General features: G+C 49.5%; 3 protein-coding genes across 6 annotated transcripts in view; 2 read left to right on the plus strand and 1 right to left on the minus strand.

Moving 5' to 3' along the window:
• ACTN3 (actinin alpha 3) overlaps nt 1-2,003 on the plus strand; it is a 46,661-nt gene extending 44,658 nt beyond the window's left edge. The window contains exon 21 of the mRNA XM_035099438.2: nt 1,239-2,003. Within this exon, the coding sequence (XP_034955329.1) occupies nt 1,239-1,397 (159 nt within the window). The 3' untranslated portion in view covers nt 1,398-2,003. The remainder of the gene's footprint in view (nt 1-1,238) is intronic.
• RCE1 (Ras converting CAAX endopeptidase 1) lies at nt 1,846-13,126 on the minus strand. 3 transcript variants are annotated; one of them, XM_035099440.2, is made up of 8 exons: nt 12,993-13,126; nt 9,974-10,076; nt 8,395-8,478; nt 7,164-7,242; nt 6,028-6,195; nt 4,905-4,976; nt 3,771-3,833; nt 1,846-3,187 (listed from the first exon to the last, which is right to left on the minus strand). In XM_035099440.2, exons 1-8 carry the CDS (start codon nt 13,121-13,123, stop codon nt 2,940-2,942), a joined length of 948 nt encoding a protein of 315 aa, XP_034955331.1. In that variant the 5' UTR covers nt 13,124-13,126; the 3' UTR covers nt 1,846-2,939. The 3 variants fall into 3 exon arrangements, with proteins under 3 accessions (XP_034955331.1, XP_034955333.1, XP_034955335.1); XM_035099442.2 differs by lacking the exon at nt 4,905-4,976; XM_035099444.2 differs by lacking the exon at nt 12,993-13,126 and having other exon boundaries at nt 8,395-8,474; nt 9,974-11,085.
• Nucleotides 13,127-13,179: 53 nt separating this feature from the next.
• The window catches only part of LOC118076589 (acylphosphatase-2), a 37,176-nt gene continuing 34,009 nt past the window's right edge, over nt 13,180-16,346 (plus strand). Inside the window, exon 1 of one of the 2 annotated variants that reach the window (XM_035099446.2) lies at nt 13,180-13,273. The gene's annotated coding sequence lies outside the window, so the exon portion shown is untranslated. The remainder of the gene's footprint in view (nt 13,274-16,346) is intronic. The other variant, XM_060269744.1, reaches the window with a different exon arrangement.

Raw genomic sequence — 16,346 nt, forward strand, 5'->3', positions numbered from 1 at the left:
GCAAAGCTGGTGTCTCTCGTTTTATTCATAGAACCCTGCAACATTATGCCCAGGCTGAGCGATATTCTACAGTTAAAATTAAGTTCTAGGCATCGAAGCAAAATTCAAAGCCTGCCAATAATCTGTTTCCTCTCTTCTTTATTTCTCCTCTCCTCCCGCCTGGCACATTTCAAGCCTTTCCTGGCAGGCCTAGAAAGTTTTTTTGCAGGGGGGAAGCGGGAGATGGCTTCTTTCCATTCAGGTGGCAAAAGGGGGGCGGGGCGGGGTCGCAGAAAAGGAAAGTCTATCCTACCCATTTTAGGCTCAGGCCCTGTTCGCCCCTGGCATGCAGCCCTTGACAAACTGCCCCTAAGGCAGATGCAGGGAATCGTTGGTGCTTAAGGTGTTGCTGGGGCCATAGCCCACCAATGGCCAGTTGTAGTTTGGCAACAGCTGGAGAGCCCAAGGTTCCCCACAGCTGCCCTAACATAACACAGTGGTTGATGGGGGGGGGAAGGCTCCCGAATTCTGTTAGTGGAATCTTGCAACCTAGAACAGGCCTCCACAATGCACAAGGACTGAGCACTGCGTCACAATGGCAGTTGCTTCATGACAACCCTCCCACATTTGGGCAGTCTTGCGCTGGTAGCAGAAACAGGAGGCATATGGAACTCCAGGTCGGTTGGTTGGTCTCTCACACCACAAAGTAACAAATGGTTGTAGGCCTCGCTGAGGTGGGCTTAGCAAACCTTGAGCTTTGCACTGCCCCTGGACTTCCATCAAAGAAGGAACTATTATGCAGAATTGGATAATATACAAGTTCCCAAACTGGGCTTTCCTCAGAGGTGAGGAAACTTTTTCAGACCTACAACCACATTCCATTCTGGGCAATCTTCTGTGTTGGGCAGCACCAGAGACAAAAGTGGGCAGAGCAACCAAAGTAATTTAAAAAAACAACACCATTCTACAGAAGGCTAGTTTCTGTAAGCTCATCTCTACCCTCCAACCAGCCTCAGAAGAGGCATTGTCTGAGTTTGAGGGCATGTTCCTGACAGGCAAAAATGCTAGTGGAGGGTGCAAAGTACGCCACCACAGGATGCAGTCAAGGGAAATAAAATACGGCTAAGGATGTGTAGTCTGGGGAGGACAGACAGGGAACCTCAGAGGGCCGCATTTGGCCCCCAAGCCTGAGATGCCTCACCCTTGGTCTTTTGAGTAACAGGCTGTCCCTCCTTGTTTGATCCTCCTCCCTGCTGCAGAACTACATCACGATAGAAGAGCTACGTCGGGAGCTGCCACCAGAGCAGGCCGAATACTGCATCAGCAGGATGACGAAGTACTCAGGAGCTGACGCTGTGTCCGGCGCTTTGGACTATGTCTCCTTCTCCAGCGCCCTGTACGGAGAGAGCGACCTGTGATCTCCCTGCTCCCCATCCCACCCTGCCCACCTACCCCCACCTCACCAGAAACAAAAAAAAAGCACGTGGGAGCAGAGCGACTCCCCACACACTCGCTTGTGGGGAACTGGCGCCATTGAGAGCCTTGTGCCCACCATGGAAGAGGGGAGGGCACTGCCGCTACCAACCCCACCACCAAATATCTTCCCCTGCTGCTGAGCAAGAGGCTGTGATATTCCCCCCACTTCCACCCACATGCTGCAGCTGGTGGATCCAGGGTGGTCTTGGCGAGGAAACAGTCTCTCAAGGTTCCCCCTCCCCCTTTGTAGAAGCTGTCATGTCTGTTCTTTGCTGCTGAGCTAGTTGCACACATTCCCCCTCTGCCCCACGCATTCCCTTCCCTCTTCCCCAGAACCCCCCTCTTTCCCTTGGCCCACCCCCACAGGAGAGGGAAGTGCTGTTGCTGCCCTAGAGAGAGGGGCCACCGTTTGACCAGACGGGCCACCGCCAAGTGCATCTCCTGGGATTTATGCTGGGACTGGGGAGGAGGCGGGTACCAGAGGAGGTAGGGGAGAGCTGGCTTGGAAGGAATGCTGTACCAATAAACTGTGTCCACTGGAGGCCCAACCAGCATGGAAGTCTTTTTTTCCCCCACCCTGTTGCACTTCGGCAGGTATATGGAATGGCATGTACAGGAGAGGGAAAGGTTGGACCTTGGTTGGCCTCACCTGTGCCCCTTTGTGTAGGAATAGATGGGAAGACAAGGATGGGGAACCTGTAGCCCTGCAGATTATGTTGGGCACCAGCTTCCATCAGCCCTAGCCAGCATGGCCAGGGATGATGGAAGTTGTTAAGCAAAAACAAATTCAAATAAACATCTGGAAGATAATTGGTTCCCCATCCCCTTCTTGTTGGGGAACCTATTGTCTCAAGAGACAATGGAATGTGGCCAAGGCTTAGGGATGACGGAAGCTGGAATCTCCCGACACCTGGCTGGTCGGCCTCCCCATCCCCTTGACATCCGATGAAGTTGTTGCCTGGTCGCAAGTACTTGTGGCACACCCTCTGCCAGAGACTCGGCAAGCTCTGCCCCTTTGCCAAGCACCCACAGCTCCCATCCCTGAATAAAATGCAAGCACCACGTCTATAACCAAGCGGCAGAGCGGAAGGACAGGCCACCTTCAAACCTCGGCCACAATTAAAACACCAACAGGGCCTCGTTAAAGTCCTTTAATAATAAAAAATAGAGCTCTTTGGGGCCCGGAGGAAAAGAAGGCCCCCCCAGGGGTTTATAAAAAGGGCTGGCTGGCTGGCTGGCTCAGGCGGAGATGTGTGCAAGAACGCAGGCACAGCTACGTTTCCACTGCAAACGGGTTTCAGAGAATGGCTTTTCCCACTCTCCCCATGACAATTGCAGAAGAGGACAAGGAGGGTAGGGGTGGGGGCCATGAGGAGAAAGCCGCCTCGAAACCGGCGCAAGTGTACAGCGTCAGTGCTGTGTGCCACTGTGGACGCAAGGGTGCATGGGGTGGGGGGAGATTGGGAGAAGGTCCCAGGCAGGTGTCAAGAGCAGAGAGAGAAGCTGCTGAGGCTGCTGGTGTGCGAAGTCAGTCTGGAGAGGGAGCAGATGGGCAGGTGGCCAAAGAAAGCGGGGTCCGTCATGGGGTGCAGGAGGAGGAGGAAGAGGATCACTCCCAGCAGGTAGAAGAAGACGACCAGGCAGCGCTGCGGGTGGTCCAGGGCTGCGCCGACAGCAGGGAACCCGACATAGTTGCAGAAGGAGTGGCAGAGCACAGGCCCAATGAGGTGCCCTGTGGGGGGAGAGAGGAGGAGGGGCTGAGCAGGATGCCTCCAGCAGAGACCATTTAAAATCCTAAGTCCCTACTCCTTATGGGCTGGAGAGAAAACTCATGTGGAGTTGCAAGAGAAGTGGCTTAGGCTACGAGTTCTCTCTGAAGACATCCTAATTCTTTTCACCACACACACAAGAGACTGAATATTCAATTAACCTATATGGTACCTTAATGCTATTGCCCTAAGAAATCTGAATTGCTCATAATATCTGCTTAAATCTGCTTATCAGGGGGAAAAACAGTGTTCTAAAGTAAAAAAGAAGAAGCAGCACACACTGATTTTAGGCTATTTATTCTGCCCTCTGCCTCCACAGCACCTCTCTCTATGGCAACCTGGTAAAGGCAGGTTAGGGTGAAAGACAGCAGTCGCTGAAAGATTCGTGGCCAAGTGGAAGTGACCCTCTGACTTTCATTCCTGCTCCCCTGGGGAGCAACTGAGCAGGAGAGGGACAGCGGGACCCTCGATAACATAGGCAGCATCTTCTCATTCCTAAACCCCACCCCAGCTGGTGCAATTCCCTTATTCACTTTCCCCACCTACCTGTCCGGATGAAGATGAAGGCCGTATATGTTCCGAAAACAGCTGTGTAGGAAAACTGGAACACTGCAAGGGGAGGAAGCAGTCCGTCAGAAGCTGGCGGAGGGGTGGGAAGAGGGTAGTAGGGGGCTGGGGGGAGCATCGTTTTTTTCAGGCAGCATCCTCTGGATGAGCAAGTCTCCCACACAGTGATACACCACATAATGAAACTGATACACCACATAATGAAATTGGCTTACAAACCACTTTGATTGGCCCACGCCATTTACACCTTTCAGCTAAACGCCAATCTATACATTTGTGCAGAATGAACAATCAAATTCCTTAGCCCAGGTCAGACCCTTTTGTCCATCTGGCCCTGTATAGTCGTACAGTGGTACCTCGACTTATGAACGACTCAACAACCGAATTTTTCGACTTACGAATGGGGGTAATGGCCGTGCGCTTACGCATGTTTCGACATCCGAAAAAACCCGCGGCAGTTTTAGATAGGGATTTTTCGACTTACGAATTTTTAGATATGGTTGCTTCGACTTACGAATTTTTTCATTTCCAATGCATTCCTATGGGAAATCGCGTTTCCAATGGCGTTTTTCGACTTACAAAGGTGCCTTTGGAACGGATTAAATTCGTAAGTCAAGGCACCACTGTACCTTGATTTTCAAACAGCTTAGTTGTCAAACGTTTTGGCTCCCGAATGCTGCAAACCCGGAAGTGAGTGTTCCGGTCTGCGAACATTTTTGGAAGCCGAAGTCTGACGGTGCTTCCGTGGCTTCTGATTGGCTGCAGGAGCTTCCAATCACTTTGGTTTTCAAACGTTCTGAAAGTCGAATGAACTTCCGGAATGGATTCCATTCGACTTCCAAGGTACGACTGTACTCTGAGAGGCAGCAGCTCCCCTGGCTCTCCAGCAGAGACAGGCCCGCCTGATTCCTCCAAAGGAACGTGCCAGGAATCGGAGCTGCGGATTGAATCTCTGGGTGCAAAGTGTGCACTCTGCCACTCAGCTTACGTCTCCTCCCGAAATGGTAACACTGTTGTATGTGTATGTATATATCAAAAGGACCCTGTGGCCAATGTCCCGCCACGCTCTTGGCTTCTGATGGTGGGGAAAATAAGAGACTGCCCAAGCCATACCTGCTGAGAGGAAGATGCTGGCTGTGCTTCCTTGGCGAAACCGTAGCTGCTCAATGACATGGTGAAAGTGAGCTAGAAAACAAAGACACATCTCAGCACATGTGGCAGAACGGCCTTCTGAATGGCCCTCTCCTTCCCCACATCATCTCCCTGCAAAACGCCAAGGTTCTTCCCGCAACGTTAGAAGAGCTGCATCAGTCCAGCATCCTGTTCTCACAATGGCCAACTAGATGCCTGTGCAAATCCCCAAAGCAAGACCTGAGCACAAGAGCACTTCCCATCCTGTGATTCCCAGCAATGTGGATTCACAGTGGAGGCGGAGCATAGCCATTGTGGCTAAGTTTTAGCCACCGATAGCTACTTCTCCTCTGTGAATTCATCTAATCCTCCTTTAAGGCCATCCAACTTGGTGGCCACCACTGCCTCCTGTGGAAGTGAGCGCCATAGTTTAAATCTGAGCTGCATGAAATACTTTTTGTCTGCCCTGAATCTCCCAACATTCAGATTCACAGGGTGCCCAAGAGTTCTAGTGTCACGAAAGAGGGATATTTCTCTCTCTCCGCTCTCAATATGCCATATGTAATTTTATAAATTCCTATCGTGCTGCCTCTGACTTGCCTTTTCTCTAAACTAAAAAGGCCCAAACGCTGCAACCTTTCTTCAGAGGGGAGTTGTAAACAGATAAGGACATTGGCAGGATTGTTGTAATAACCTGCAGTTTCATAAGAGTAAATAATTAAAGTAGCTGAATAAAAGATTAAGTGAAGTTAATTTAGAATACGCAGGAAATGATTGAAAAAATTAAAGAAACCGCAGAAAGAGTAGGAAGGAAGTGCTCCCAAACTTTCTGTAGTACAAACAAACGGTCCAGTTTCGGCTTTGGGAAATATGCGGCTTTGCAGGCCTCACTGGACTACAACTCCCATCAGCCCCAGCCAGCCAGCAAGTGATGATGGGAGATGGAGTCTGGTAACCTCCAAACAGTTTGAAAAGTTCACCATCCTTGGTTTCAGGCCCACAAACATGTGTCAGCCTCGTGCTAAGAAAGTCCAGGCAATTAGGTGAAGGTTGGGGCCGCCTGAAGAAACCGTCTCCTCTTGCCGGGGAGAAATACGGCACTCACCGACTCCGAAGAACAGCGGGCAGGTGAAGACAGCAGGCCCCAATCCCGTGCAAGGGACGAGCATGGGCAGCATGCAAGCCCGGAAGACCAGCTCCTCCGTGAAGGGCGCAATGACCTGGTTGCGGAGCCAGCGCATGTCAGTCAGACAGAGAACCCAAAAGCTGGGGTCTGGGGGGGCGAGGAGGAGGAGTAGTGTTACTTACACCCCACCCCTCCTTGGTCTCTTGAGAAGGCACAGCAGTAGCAAAAAAAGGGGGGGTATCATGTCAATGGGTGTCCAAGAAGGAGGGCAATTATAACCACTTTGCCAGGAGCTTAAAGCGCACACTCCACAGAGGCATGGAAAAGCAGGCACTGGGATGACATCCCATCAACCAGCCTTTGCCAACCTGTGAGCCTTCCAGCTGCTTTGGACTACAACTCCCATCACTCCAGCCAGCATGGAAAGCTTGCTTCCTGAAACGAGCGCACTGCATACTCGGCGTCATGAGGGAAAACAAGGAGACACTCGCTTTTTGCCCTACAGCAAGGCCCAAATGCAGCCTTCCAGGCCTTTACTGTATACAGTGGTACCTTGGGTTACAGATGCTTCAGGTTACAGACTCCGCTAACCCAGAAATAGTACCTCAGGTTAAGAACTTTGCTTCAGGATGAGAACAGAAATCGCGGGAGGCCCCCTTAGCTAAAGTGGTACCTCAGGTTAAGAACAGTTTCAGGTTAAGAATGGACCTCCAGAACGAATTAAGTTCTTAACCCGAGGTACCACTGTATCTGATCCTCCGGCTGCAACCCTTTCCAGGCCTGCTTCACGTTCCCCCACCCATTCGGTATTTTTGCCTGGCTGGAATGTGTCTGTGAACTCTGGTAATGCTTTCTGTTCGCCAGGACGGAAGACAGAGGCAGGTAGGTGGGTACGTTCAGGTAAAAACTAGCCTCCTGTACAAGGGTAATGCTCACATCCGTTACTCCAGCCCCTTTTTGCCTCTGGCTCCGCCCACCCTGGCATGTGGCCCCTGGAAGCTTCTCCAGAAGGGAATGTGGCCCCGGGCCTGTAAAAGTTCCCCAGCCCCACACCTAGAGTCTCTTGCAGTTGCTCTCCAAGCCCTGCCATCACATGCCAACCTACGTGGTCTTACCGAAAGCAACTTTCAAACCTTCTACCAGGTCCCAAGGACAGTCCATCGAGAGCTGGATAAGAGGACCAAGGAATAGAACCTGTGGGGTGAGGGAGAAGGAGCAAAGAACACATTCACAAGCGCATGCAAAAATAAGGCCTTGCATTTTCTGCACCTGGTGTGTAAATAGGGAAGAGCCGCATCGGTCAGCATGGCATTGAGGGTTGTCTTTTCCCCCTCCTCCTTTTAAAAAAGCTTTTTATTGAAAAGTTTTAAACCAGTGTAAGTTGCTATAAATCAACATCATTATTCAAAATTTTGCATAATAAAAAGGGGCATAAACTAAAAGCAGATATGAAAGATCAGAACAATTTTCCTGGCAAAACATTTTGATTGATACACCTGTTCCAGAATAAACAAGAATCTATTCCATCCCAATCTCCGTAACTATTCTTCAGCCTTTCCGCGCCATCTTTCTTGAAATGAAGTACATTGAGTGGAGATTGCCCTCCGTCAAAAAAGTTATCTGTCCTATTTTTGTAGAGTTGGAAAGGACCACGAGGGTCATCCAGTCCAACCCCCTGCAGTACAGGAATCTTTTGCCCAACACGGGGCTCAAACCCACGACCCTGAGATTAAGAGTCTCATGCTCTACCAACAGAGCTATCCTTTAAACCTCTTTACTCTGGAATGCAAGACGATCAAACCTATCCATTCTTAAGGAACTCAGCCCTGAGTGCTCACTGGAAGGACAGATCGTGAAGCTGAGGCTCCAATACTTTGGCCACCTCAAGAGAAGAGAAGAATCCCTGGAAAAGACCCTGATGTTGGGAAAGATGGAGGGCACTAAGAGGAGGGGACGACAGAGGACGAGATGGTTGGACAGTGTTCTCGAAGCTACGAACATGAGTTTGACCAAACTGCGGGAGGCAGTGCAAGACAGGAGTGCCTGGCGTGCTCTGGTCCATGGGGTCACAAAGAGTCGGACACGACTAAACAACAACAACACTCTGGCTTTTGAAACTTGAGGTATATAGCTTTTTGGGGGTTGTAATTTGCTTTAAGCTGCTTTTAATATTGCGTCCTAATGTCGTAACCTGCGGTGGGACCTTAGGGTGAACGGTAAGACTGTACAAAGGTAAAAGGTAAACTTGTATGTGGTCCCCAGAAGGGAGAACGGCTTAAATATGTGGGAGTAAATGGGCCCTGCTGAATCCTAGCAGAGCGCTGGCTGATCAAGAGCTGCACTTACCATGGTTAACAGCAAAGGCAGCACGGTTGCTGGTATAATGCCCTCAAGCCGGAAGCCCATCAGGGCAAGAAGGGATGCATCTGGCTGAGCAGAAGAGGAAACGCCTTCATTAGCCCTGGGGAAGCACAAACCACCCCCACCCCCCATAATCTGCCATAGCTTGCAATGGTGCAATGCATATAAGTTACAAAGCACAACCGGACACCAATTCACGCCACAGGTCTGCCCAGCTGAGGACTGTCTTCCCAGGGCTACTGGAGCTCCTTTAACTGGAGAAACTGAACCTAGGGTCCTTTATACACGTTAATAAATATGGGCTCCTCACTGGTGCTTACATAGCAAATAGCTCATGATAGCTTTTCGGCGCCTGCTAAAAACATTATTGTTCAGGCAAGCATCTTAGAAATGCTGGTGTGAATTTTAACTCGGTTTAGTATTTTAACTTTGTGCATGTTTTAACGTCTTGTATTTTTCCCCTTGATTCTATTATCTTTTTATAAACAGCTTTGGGGTTTGCTTGTTTGTACAATCAAGCAGTGTATACATTTTATGAAATGAATGACGGCTTGCACAAGCGAGCCAAGCCACAACTGGAGGCATAGGAATACAGGAAGCCACTGGGTATCAAGTCGGACCACTGGCTCATCCAGATCACTGCCACCTGCAGTGACTAGCAGCAGCTCCTCAGGGTTTCAGAAAGGGTCTTTCTACATGGAAATATCAGGGGATTGAACTCGTGGCTTTCTGCATGCAAAGCAGGTGATCTACCAGAGAGCTATGGTTCTTCCCTTAAAAATAAATTAAGGTTCCAGGCCTCATGGTTCTGAACAAAGGGCTGATTTAAATAGCATGGTGCCTTCCTGAATGCAAAGCTCTAACATTGTGCTAAAAGCAGACACCACACGCATACAGACACTCTTACATAACTGACAATCTGTCCCCCAGGACAATTTTCTTTTCCATAATACTATGCAAACGATCGTTCCAAAATGTACAGGGCACAGCAGAGGCATCGGAACAGGAACAAGGGGAGAAGGCAGCAGTCAGAGTTTTGGATGGCACTGATTATGCTGATCACCAAAACAGTTTCGAAAGAATGTCACTGGCTGCCTATTTGTTTCCAGGCCCAATTAATTCAAAAGGCTGGTGCTCACCCACTGAAGTCCTAAACAGGTTAGGACCCAAGTAGTTGGAGGAGAGCCTCCTCCTGTACCAACCTGAGTGCACATAAAGGGTACCAGCTCACATCCAGCTCAGTAACTGGAGATACCAGGGATTGAACCTAAAACCTTTCGCATGCAAAGTAGATGCTCAACCTTGTGCTGGTACCAAGTTGTTTAGGTACCAGGTACGTTTTGGTTTTTCAAAAAATACCCAGATATTTTAAAACATTTTAGCGCCTTCAGCATCTTAAACTCTCTGGCTTTTAAATGCTGGCCGTTTTGTATGTTTTATTGTTTTGATTTTAGGATTTTAAAAGGTAGCATATAAATGACCTTACTAATTAAAGAAGCTTGAAGTGACAGAAATCTCCTGCTTATTTGGGCCAGGCATTTTCCAGACCTGGCCATGATCTCACCTTAATGCCTGTCACCTCTTTCCAGGCCCAGATGAAGATCGGTGAGAGGCTGGAGACAATGAGGACGCTGGTGAACCTCCGTTTGATGACAGCTGGGTGGTCCCTGGAAGGAGAAAGGCCCAGCAGGAGAAGCTGCAGGAGCTGGACCTCTAGAGGCCCTGGCTGAGGCTGCCCACCCAGCAAAGATGCAAATCCCCACAAGGCAAGACTGCAGCAGGAGCACAGCTACAGTATTCACAGGGTTTATTTCTTACATTTTTTTTTTTTACCCTGGGATAGGAACCCCCAACAGCTTCCCCCATTCAACGCAGAGTTTCCTGCCCGTTTGAAGTGTTTGCAAAGAAACCCACAGACTCTTGCCTGACCCATGTCTCAATCCAGGAAGAAAGCTATTATATAAGCAAAGTTATATAGTGCGAGGGGGGGGGAGGGGGAGGCTACGCCAGCAAAGGCGCCTGGATACTACTGACTCCCAGAAGTTCCTGCTACCCTTTGCTGACGGGCGTTCATCGCTGAGCGCGGACTTCAAAGAAGCCCGGCCACCTTAAGCGCCCACGTTTGGAGTGCAGCGTCGGATTTGAGGGCGGGGGGGGGGGACTCATTTTACAATCTTTCCTAGTGCATTAAATGTTGCAACTGACAAGGGCGTAGCCAGGATCAAAACTAGGGGGGGGCAAGCCATGATCATTCAGGGGCGGGGCCACAAAGTGGGAACGTGGGCGGGGCTACAGGGCCAGCTGGCCTGACGACATCGTGGCGGCGGCAGCGGCCACCTTGTGCTTCTGGGGCTGGCAACGGCGGCGGCTACCCTGCTTGGCTGGAGAGGACAGGAGGGTCGGGCAGGCAAGAGGGGGTGACAGGGTGGGCGAGGGCAAGGCAAGGCACGGCCGCAGTCACGACGGCTCCGAGGCGTTGCTGCATATCAGCATAATATTTCAACCATGTTGTGGGTTCAAGCCCCACCTTAGGAAAAAATTCCTGCATTGCAGGGGGTTGGACTAGATGACCCTTGTGGTCCCTTCCGACTACAATTCTATGATTCCATTGATATATTACCATAGCATATGCATCATTCTGCTTTCTTGAATTGTCCTACTCCTAGGCATAGCAGCCAAATCCTAGAGGCCTAGGTGCCTCTCCCCCCCCCCCCCAATTACTGGTAAATACCGTATTTGAAAGAGTCACCCCCCCATTTCGATGGGCTTTCTATGTGGGGCTTATCTGCCCCCCCCCAGTATTTTATTAAGGATGGAAGAGGGAGGGAAGGAAGGAATAATAGAGAGAGGGATACCTCATATTTGTGGGTGCCTCTGGGTGATGCTGTGAAGCTGGAACTCTGCAGCAAGAGGATGGGAGGGTCGGGCAGGGGAGAGGGGGTGGCAGGGCAGGCGAGGGCGAGGCAAGACAGGGCCACAGTCTCGATGGCTCCGAGGCGTTGCTGCATATCAGCATAATATTTCAACCATGTTGTGGGTTCAAGCCCCACATTGGGGAAAAATTCCTGCATTGCAGAGGGTTGGACTAGATGACCCTTGTGGTCCCTTCCGACTACAATTCCATGATTCTATTGATATATTACCATAGCATATGCATGATTCTGCTTTCTTGAATTGTCCTAGGCATAGCAGCCAATTCCTAGAGGCCTAGGTGCCTCCCCCCCCCCAAAAGAAATTACTGGTAAATACTGTATTTTAAAGAGTCCTCCCCCCCCCATGTTGATGGGCTTTCTATGTGGGGCTTATCTGCCCCCCCCCCAGTATTTTATTGAGGATGGAAGAGGGAGGAAAGGAAGGAAGAAATAGAGAGAGGGATAACTCATATTTGTGGGTGCCTCTGGGTGACGCTGTGATGCTAGAACTCTGCAGCAAGAGGAAGATACCGGTACACCTGTACAGGAGCCTTGTAAGCAGCTTTCTCTCTGCTTGATTTACAGCAGGCACGTCCAACAGGTAGATTGTGATCTACCAGTAGATCACTGGATGTCTGTGGTAGATCACTGCTAGATCACTGGCACCCCTAAAAAAAGCTCACCCAAATTTTTCCTCCTCCCTAAAAAAAGCTGAACTATGACCTGAAGCCCTAAACAAAAATGGGCCTCCCTCCCTCCTAAAAGAAGCTCAACAAGTTTGACCTAAACCCCCCAAAACAGGGCTTCCCTTCCTTAAAAAAACTCAACAGCTTTGACCTGAACCCCCCAAAAGGGGGTAGATCACTCCCAGTTTTTAACTCTGTGAGTAGATCAGAGTCTCTTGGGAGGTGGCCACCCCTGATTTACAGTATACAGATGCAGGAGGAGGGGCAGACTGGAACACCAATGCTTTTTATAAACATCACTGTGTCTATCAAAGCTACAGCCCCCCCCTTCTTATTCACTTCCTTTTAGCCTTGCAGGGCCACCTTAGTCAAATTGAATCCTCTGCACCCTCATTAAATCGCCAATAGAACTGTTAATGCGATCCCTGAATGCCCATTAACAACTCCCACTGAATAACAATAGGGTGAATAGGGTGGACCTTGCCTGAAGGGATATTCTGCTCCATTGTCTTAACTGCTTAAGTACTGGTAGCCACTTTGCTTTATTTATTTGATGTGTTTTTGTTACAGCTGTGTTCCCGCCCCCAGCAAGTGGAGAGCTGCTCTTGCTAAAGCAAAGCCCTTTCCACTTCAGTTTTTGGAGGGGCAAAGTATTGGTTATGGTCTGTAAAATACAATAATTTTTTGCTTCTAGGGGGGGCAGCTGCCCCCTCCTGCCCCCCCCCTGTCTACACCCATGGCAACTGACACTCAGAGCAACTTCTGCCTCACCTGGAGCACTCGCCTCCCGTTTGGGCCGCGGCGTTTTCGTGCAACCCCCTCCCTGTCCAGCCCCCAACGAGCGGGGAAGGTTACCCGCTTCTCGAGGGAGCCTAGACGCTTCAAGGGAACCTGCGAGCAAAGACGCAGCGCGCCTGGCCCGGCGGGGAGCAGAGCGGGGCTTTTTTTTTTCCACGGGGGCGCATCTCGGCTCTCCTCCACTCACCTGGGCAAGTGGCTCTTCCACACGTAGAGGCTGCCCACATAGCAGCAGGCCAGGCTGAGGCAGGAAAAGAGCGAGGCCCAGCAGAGCCCCGAGCCGGAGCCCCCCGGCCCCGCCGCCGTCTCCTCCGACATAGGAGATCAGAACAGCCCGGCTGCCCAGGCAAGGCAGGCTGGGCCGCGTGGAGGAGCCTCCGCCTCCAGGCCGCGGAAGAGGAAGCCAGCTGAGCGGGCGGCGAAGCCAAGGGCAGGGGAGCGGGCCGAGCCCGCCAAGCAAGTGCGACGGTAAGACCCCCAGCCGGGGCAAGGCGGGGGCGCTGGGGCGGGGGCTCCACCCACCGCCCACTTCGCGGCTTGCAAGCGTTTCCCACGGCAAGCTCCACCCCCTCCCCATATTGCAGCGGTTGCACCGCTTCTCACCCCCCCCTCCCCAGTTCCCCGCTGCGAACAGACTGGTACCTCTCCCTCCCCCTCCCCTTCTTGCCGATAAGCGGAATGGTTTCGTTTTCCAGTATTCATTCGCCCAACTTCTCCTCCTAGGAAGAGGGGAGCCTCCATTTCTTTTTATTAATTGGAAGACAAGTCAGCAAATGCACAATAGTGAGGAGAGCTTCACCTACTGAATTTCTGTCTCATCCAGCTACGAAAGGCAGGAGCTCCCCTCACTTTTTGAAGAACAACAACCAAAAGGCTCCCCATAATTTATTGTGTATTTCTTTTGAAACTTTCCTCCTAAACTCTTGTCTCTTTGGTAAGGACAAAAATCCCCAAACTGTTTTGCTCTGTGCCTCCCCCTGTCTCTCAGAGCTTTCCTGCCCAGAATATCATTGCAAATTTCTCCACCTGATCCCTTTTCCTCTGGCAAATATGGAACCTGCCTTTACAAACTACATTCCTGCCTTGCACTTCTGGTGGTTTTATGCAGTTGTGTGCATGCTCTTTGACAATGCTTTGCCAATAATTTTTCAGGATTCTGCACTCCAGTGAATTGGTGTCTCCAAAATTAGGCAGGTGGGAGATTTCACTTTTCTTTGGTCCAGCAGTAGTGGTGGATATTTATTTGCCAAGGTTACATATTTGCTCTCCAATTCATCTTTGTAATAGAAGGGAAGTGAGACCATCAATGATTTCCCCCCTTTTATTGGCTTGCACAGAAATTCCAGAATGCAGAAAGACAATGTCCTCAGGCTGCAACCATTTCAGGATGTCCACTTGGCCAAGTTTGAGACCTCTTGTTTCCAAAAGTGATCATCCTGTAATACAAAAGTGAAATCAAATGAGGACATCAGAGAGAAGGCTATTTTCAGATTTAAACAGAAGTCTGTCCTAATATTATGTTCATATTCAGAGTCCCTCTGAGTTCCCACACTCTGAAGTTAGGCGGGTGGTGGCCAGGGAGCTAGTATGGTATTATTAAATGCAGGGCCCTATGTAATGGAATGTGCTCCCCAGAGAGCCTTGCTTGGTGCTAGATATCATGCCCTTTGATTCCCCATTGAAATCGTTATTTTCCCAGCCTTTCCAGAATATATTGTACATTTTTTACATTACATGTTAAAAACAGGTTTGAAAACAGAGTTGTTGAAACTGATTCCATTGAAGATCTGTATTTACCCAGTTTGGAAAACTGGAAAGGGCCTCTCAAAATGCCTTGCAAACCAGCTGTGAATACTGCTTCTCCACTCTTGGCCTTGTTTTGCAGATGGGTTGATAGAACTCACTGGTACTCCTCTGAGAACGTATTGGGGATCTTTGGCAATTAACCATATGATTAGTGGCACCTACTCCGTACACTGCTTTCTTTTGGTTATTAACTGGAACTGGGATGGGTCTTTTCATTCTGCTTTGGTTTCATAGTGCAATATTTCTTGACAAACCTGCCATAGATTTTCATTGCTTCGGATTTTCTTCACTGAAGGACCTGCAGACACCTCCTGGCTTTTATCTTGGAGAGCACCACACCCAATTTTAGTTGGATGTGAGAAGAAAGAGCTTGAAGAGGTGCCTGGTTCTACTAACAGACTCTTGTTCTTTTCCTGGCTTTTAGCCACCCCAGTGACAGGTGGGTGTCCTGAATCCTCCACATGGATCTCCCTGCTTCCTTTTTGGCTCATTCCACCACAGTCTGAACTGACAAGCAGAAGTCCTGCAGAATATAAAACCAGGGCAGGACACCCTTGGTGTTCATAAAGCCACACACTCAAGTACAATTTGTGAACCACAAACATGTACAGGTGCAACAAACAATGCTGAAACAGCACACACAAACAGAACTACCATTATGCTTCTCTCGTTCTTTCATTAATCTCATGTCACACATATGCAAAATTCACTTAGAGCATCTGGTGAGGGTCTATTCTGGATTTCTTTGCCTTCTAAAGCCAGATTTGCCTTCACAGCCTTCACAGTCCCTTTGCCTTAGATCAGGCATCCCCAAACTTCGGCCCTCCAGATGTTTTGGACTACAATTCATCTTCCCCGACCACTGGCCCTGTTAGCTAGGGATCATGGGAGTTGTAGGCCAAAACATCTGGAGGGCCGCAGTTTGGGGATGCCTGCCTTAGATGGAATTGTTCTCTGCTGATTTTTCTACAGACTCGCTAGTGTTACTTTAAATATTCTTACTATTTCTATGCTGCTTTTGAATTATCTTGTGATGGTTGTATTGCTGCTTCGACGGTTCCTGGCAAGTCAAAAGTTGACTTAAAATTTTATTAAATAGGGGCTACCCACCAATGCCCTTTCTTCAACTGGTTAATTTCTTATTTACACTGTAACCCAATAGCTTCATCTACTGAAAGGTGAAGAAATGACTGTACAATCCACCTCAGCCACCCCAAGTACACCCAAATTACCGGTTTAAATACACCCTGGTCTTCACCAAGCATAATCTGTTCCTAAGATAATGAGCTTCAACCCTGGCTTTCAGTTGTCTCATCTGGATGCCTTGGGAGCCAAAGTAAGGCAGGTGACTAGCTGATGGAATGTTTCTCATAGGTTTAATCAGGAGTCCAGATACCACATATAACAAAGCTCCATATAATTCAGACAGACAAGGAGACTAAAGGTTAATATTCCAGACCTTTGATCCCTTCAAAATCCTACTTAAAAAGAACCTGAAGACATTTCATTCTCAACATCACAAGAACCAGCTGGTGCTAGGACTGTGTTTTGAGCATTATATAATATAATTACTGCTGACAATAACTCACTAAATGAGCTTCAGATTGTTAAGGAGCCACTACTGATTTTTTGTGTGTGTCCAAGGCCTATAGGGAAACCTGCAGCAGCATCCGGGGGGGCGGGGGCAGTGTCTCTCATCATCTAAACTCCAGGATCTCTGCCCTGCCTTTCTCTC

Source organism: Zootoca vivipara, chromosome 17 (assembly GCF_963506605.1).
Source record: "Zootoca vivipara chromosome 17, rZooViv1.1, whole genome shotgun sequence".
Classification (NCBI taxonomy): Eukaryota; Metazoa; Chordata; class Lepidosauria; order Squamata; family Lacertidae; genus Zootoca; species Zootoca vivipara.